The sequence below is a fragment of the Emiliania huxleyi genome, assembly GCF_000372725.1.
Source record: "Emiliania huxleyi CCMP1516 chromosome Unknown EMIHUscaffold_1263, whole genome shotgun sequence".
NCBI lineage: Eukaryota > Haptophyta > Isochrysidales > Noelaerhabdaceae > Emiliania > Emiliania huxleyi.
This window is the reverse complement of record NW_005201325.1, coordinates 4378-9648: the sequence shown is the minus strand read 5'-3', so window position 1 is coordinate 9648 and position 5271 is coordinate 4378. Positions and strand designations below refer to the sequence as shown.

At 63.6% G+C, this 5271-nt stretch overlaps 2 protein-coding genes across 2 annotated transcripts in view; one reads left to right on the top strand and one right to left on the bottom strand.

Annotated features, from left to right (window-relative positions):
- Nucleotides 1–280: 280 nt before the first annotated feature.
- On the bottom strand, nt 281–940 carry EMIHUDRAFT_252154 (hypothetical protein; the record flags this gene model as incomplete). The annotated part of the gene is made up of 2 exons (XM_005789587.1): nt 281–398; nt 555–940. 2 exons carry the CDS (start codon nt 938–940, stop codon nt 281–283), a joined length of 504 nt encoding a protein of 167 aa, XP_005789644.1.
- A 3622-nt stretch (nt 941–4562) lies between these two features.
- EMIHUDRAFT_252153 (hypothetical protein) overlaps nt 4563–5271 on the top strand; it is a gene marked incomplete at both ends in the record, with an annotated part of 2350 nt that continues 1641 nt past the window's right edge. Inside the window, one exon of the mRNA XM_005789586.1 lies at nt 4563–5243. Within this exon, the coding sequence (XP_005789643.1) occupies nt 4563–5243 (681 nt within the window). The remainder of the gene's footprint in view (nt 5244–5271) is intronic.

Here is a 5271-nt window from a genome sequence, read left to right as displayed (position 1 = left end):
TCCGAGGAGGTCCCGGGAAGGTTCCGCCGTCTGCACGGCGCAGAGTCGCACACGGCTATATTTCGGCTGCATCTCGGCTGCATCTCGGCTGCATCTCGGCTACACCTCGGCGATATCTCGGCTGCATCTCGGCCTGCAGGAAGGCCTCGCCGCCAGAGACGTACACGTCGAGGTCGACTCGCTTGCCCAGTCGCTCTACGGACCGACCCGCACCTATGTTACTGGTTCCGCACCTATGTTACTGGTTCGGGCACGAACAGCGAACGGGAATGGAGGAGGGTCACGCGCCGAGCGCAGCCCCCTCGCTGATCAGCAGCAAGCGCTGCAGCGCGAAGCCGCCCGCCACCACGCCGCCCGCGCGGCCGAGCGCCTCGAGCAGGTCGCGCTGCCGCTTCACCCTGCGACACGCCGGGCGAGGGTGAGATGAGCGAGGAAGCGGAGACGACGGTGAGGTCTGGGAGAGGCGGCGGCAGCGGCGGCGGCGGCGGTGGCAGGCCGGGGTCAAGGTCCTGTCCACCACACGTCTCCCAGATCTCGGCTAGACCTCGCCGCACCTCGCCCACAAGCTGAACAGGCCGACCACGTCGAGCTCTCGCCAAGGCGAGACGCGGACGGAGGCACGGGTGCGCCGCAGGTCGCCGCAGCAGCCGGCCGACTCCAGCATGCGCTCGAGGAAGGAGGGCGTGTTGACGCCGCCGCGCAGCGCGATGCAGGTGCCACGCAGCCGCACCATGCAGTGCGCGCCGAGCGGAGACGCCGCCGAGAGTAGCACCGACCACGGAGCCACGGCAGCATCGACGTCGGGGCCGTCCCACGCGCTTCGCTGCCCGGGGCAGGGCTCCTTGCACGCCCGCGCGAGATACCAGGCGTACGAGGCCGCCTCTGCGCTCACGGACTGCGCGATGATGGCGTTCTCGTATTCCTCGAACTCGCGGTCCATCGAACCGAGGTGTGGCGGCCAGCCAACCTTCGTCGTTCGAACGGGTGAGATGGCGGTGGGGGGCGGAGTGGGCTGGGTGGGCTGGGCGGCCAACCTTCGTCGTTCGAACACACCTCTTTCTTTTTTCGCAGCCCTGTCTGTGACACGACGAGCGGCCTAGAATTAGCACACGTGCCTCTGCTTGCAAACACTCACACATTGAATTGTCATCACCTGTGAGGGCGAGATAGGGCTAGTCGTAGGCAGCTAGCCTCTGAGGAGGGCGTCCATAGACACCTCACTAGCTAGACCCCACACACGGTCTCGTCCGTGCCTCGCCGGCCGGAGAGATTGCTGGAGGTAGAGCAAGCTTGCTCTAGCCTCGAATGTCACTTCCTGTTGTCTGTTGTTTGTTGTGCCCTTCTTTGTTCTCTTGGCACCTTGGAGTGCTGGGGGGGGCGACAGGCAGGGAGGATGCTGAGGGAGGGTGTAGAGGATGTAGAGTGTAGAGCGCTGTAGAGCTGTAGAGCTGTAGAGCGCTGTAGAGCTGTAGAGCTCTACATCCGCCGCGTGACGATGCGCCTGCGTTGTAGAGCGATGTAGAGCGCGATTTTGTTGTAGAGTTCTTGTTGTAGAGGCTCTACAGCAAAACCGCGGGAAGGCAGTGACTCAAAGAGGTCAAGCCGCGCTAATGGGGTGTGTCCGAGCTTACTGGAGCTCTGATGGACGGCCCTGACTATCCCTGAGACACAGAGAGTCACTCTGACGGCACACAACACCCTATAACTGCGTCATGACCAGCCTGCCATGCGTCGCCGGTGCCGCATTCGTCGCAGTGCTTCTGTAGCAGGCGGTGGACTGTCGGCTGCGAGGACGGTCGCATTTGCGCGAGGCGAGGCGAGCATTGCTGCGCGTTGCATGCGCCATGACTCGCGCCAGCGCGTGCGGGAGCTCCTGGCTGAGCGTTGAGTCCAGGCGAGTTGCGCTGGCCACTATCGCTACGCCGAGCCGAGCTGACGCGCCGAGGCGCCGGCCAGTCGCAGCCGTGAGGCATGCCACAGCAGCAGAGGCACCTGCCACCCATTGGGCGGGCAGTCAGAAGGCCAGGGCAGCACTGGCAAGTGCAACGCGCCTCATGTCGGAGAGCGACCGTGCCTCGTTCGCCGCTTTTGATGTAGAGTTTGTTGTAGAGATTTGAGCACTTGAGCACTGGATGGGGTCGATTCCGCATGGTACGGGACCCCTCGATCGTCTCGCCCTCCCTCACTGGTGTGTTCATGGGGGGGGGGTCATAACAAACACGGTGTTACCATTCGGGCAACTTCGATTGCATTTTACCACTCGGGCAAACACGATGTTCGGGCGGACGGAAAACGCGTTTGCGGCAGCTCGCCCGAGAGCTATGCATGAAGCGGCCGGCGCGCCACCGCAGCTCACCGATGGAGTGTGCGGAGCGGCTCAATCCACTGGCGCAGCAGCATCGCGACCCATTCTCCAAGCACGGCCTCTGGCGTTGCGATTGCACAGAGAGCGAGCAATAGTCGCCAAAAACACTGATCTGTGTGTAGCGGATCTCCATGGCGGTCGCGCCCAGCGAAGGGACAACCGCAGGCCTCGGATGCTCGCCCGGAAGCGGACCCACCGTGCGAGTTGCAGACCCGGAGGTGGCCGACCCAGCTCACCCCCAGAGAGGCATGCCCAGGGTCAGGCATAGAAGGGGGGTGTTTTCCGTCCGTCCATCTTTGCATAGAGATTTCACGTTGTAGAGCGCCTCTACATGCTCTACAACGCAGGCGCATCGTCACGCGGCGGATGTAGAGCTCTACAGCTCTACAGCGCTCTACAGCTCTACAGCTCTACAGCGCTCTACACTCTACATCCTCTACACCCTCCCTCAGGGAGGATGTGGCCTTGAGTTATGTGTACGCCTACTCAGGGTGTGTGGCAGCCAGCTGGCTGTGTGTCTTGTGATCCTGTTTGTGTCTGTGTGTCGCTCGTGCGTGTCGTCATCATCTGTCCAGCGTCCACCCATACCGCGTTGGTGTCCAGTCCGAGCCTGGCTGTTCTTCACCTTTCTACCTACCTACCTCTGTGAAACCCGTGAACGGCCGGCGATGAAATAGGCAATAAAACGGAGAAGTCGAGACCTCGAGAGACGCCACCTATCGCCCTTGCCTCTGGGGGGGCGCGGGGGCCCCCGGAGGCACCGTGCGCCGCGCCGCAGTGTGCGGAAACGGGGCTCCGGCTCTATTAGTCTCTATTAGCACCAACTTCCCGAATGATTACGGTTGATTAGATGGCAGATTTGGAAAGATCTCGAGGAGTACACACAGATAGACCCTCCAATCATCAGTAACCTCCAACCTGATCGGTCGTACTGACCGCCGACAGATCACTCCAGACAGCAGACAGGCCGACGTCTGCACGCGGCCGGCCGGGCGAGAGGCTTGACACGATCCGACCCTGCGACCCTGACGCTGCTGCTCTAGCTATCAGCCATGGACTGCTGACTGCTGCCACAATGTGCGACCGGTGCTGGCCCACTTGGCGGCCTCCCCGGTCAGTGGTGAGGCGCAGTTCAGAGCTGTCGATGGCGCGATGCCGCACTGGTCCCATATTGGTGACACTAGACCACAAAGTTTGCCGGTCCAAGAGAGAGGCACCGGCGTTGTCCTGAGAAGGTGCGTGGTCCTTCATGACTGCCCATGCGCGCGAGGCTGTGTAGGCATAGCCTCGAGAGTGCCAGCAGCCAATCCGAGGCGACGCGCATTGCACCAAGCGTGCACACGATGGAAGGACACCTTGACCTTCCTACTGGCCGTACGATCAGGTCGTCACTGAATGCTTGATACTAAGGCCGCGAGCTATGCAGGTGATCAATTGTGCAGCACGGCACGGTCAGCAGCGCCGAAAGGATGTCGCAAGGCGTGATAGCATGGCCGCAAGTACGACGAATTCCCGTGAAAACAACTGAAAAATCGCGCAAAAAAAGAAAAAGCAAACAAATCGGCGCCTGCGGCGGGCCATGGGACCCCATCGCCCCCCCGCATGGACACCCTCTGGGCCCCCCGCGCCGGCCCAGAGAGGCCCTTGCTGCCACGACACGCAGGAGCGGTCGTCCTTTCAGACTTCTACGATGACTCGCATCGACTTCAAGCAGCCGCACGTCATGGCGGAGATCGGATGCAACCACATGGGCGAGTTCGAGACGGCGAAGGATCTGCTCACCCTCGCCAAGGAGGCGGGCGCTTCTTGTCGGCAAAGCACCTGCGCCGCGCTCACCGTCGCCGAGACGCTGCGGTTCGCGGCGGCGCTGCGTGCGGCCTTTCTGCGAGCGGTGAGGCGAGGGCTGCGGCGGCGAGGGCTGCGGCGGCGAGGGCGATAGGTACCTGCGGGCGCCCAGCTCACACAACATAGCGTTATGCTCACACAACAGTCAACACACAACACTTCTTCTTCACAACACACGGCGCGGTGTGTGGGTCTCACCGTTTGCGCGTCCGGTCCGGGCGGAAAGCGGCTCGTGTAAGCTGGCAGGAAAGTCGTCGCGAAAGCCGAGGGCGAGCTTACGCAATAGTCTCCTGGCAGCAGCAGCAGCAGCAGTACGGTGTCCGCCTCGACCGGCTCCGCTCTCTGCGCCCGTATGCGAATACTCACCGTTGGCGACGGCGACCTATCCTACAGCCTCGCGCTTCAGCGCGCCTTTGGCGCCGACGTCAGCCTGGTGGCAACCACGCTCCCCGCCGCCGACGAGCTTTGTGCGACGTACCGCAATACAGGTAAGATCCTTGCCGAGCTTGCGGAGCGCGGAGCCACCGTCCTGCACGGGATCGACGCGACTCGCCTGCCGCTGAGCCTCGGCCGGTTCGCCCATGTCGTTTTTTGCCACCCTCACCTCGGCCTCTCCGACCTGATCGACGAAGCGGCGCACGCGCAGAGGCACAGCGTTCTGGTTGCGCACTTCCTTGATTCGGCCGCGGCGCTGCTCGAGGCGTCGGGCACGATCCACCTGACCCTCTGCGGCTCCCAGCCTCGTACGTGGGCGGTGGACGAGCACGCCGCTCGCCTCGGCCTCGACATTGTGCAGCGCGCGCCGCCGGCGACGCCGAGCTGCTTTTGGCCACCGCCGTCGTGCGGCGGCAGCGGCGAGACAACGCCACCGCCCACCGCCCTCGCGCCCGAGCCTGGCTGGGCTGCGCCGCGCAAGTTCCGGTCGGGCTCTCTCGGCTCGCGCCACTGGCTCGGCAGGTTTGGGTACGAGCATCGCCGCTGCGAGGGCGACGCGGACATGCACGTCGAGAACAGCGTCGAGCTCCTCTTTTGCGTCGCGGCGGCGCAGCGCCCGCCCGCGG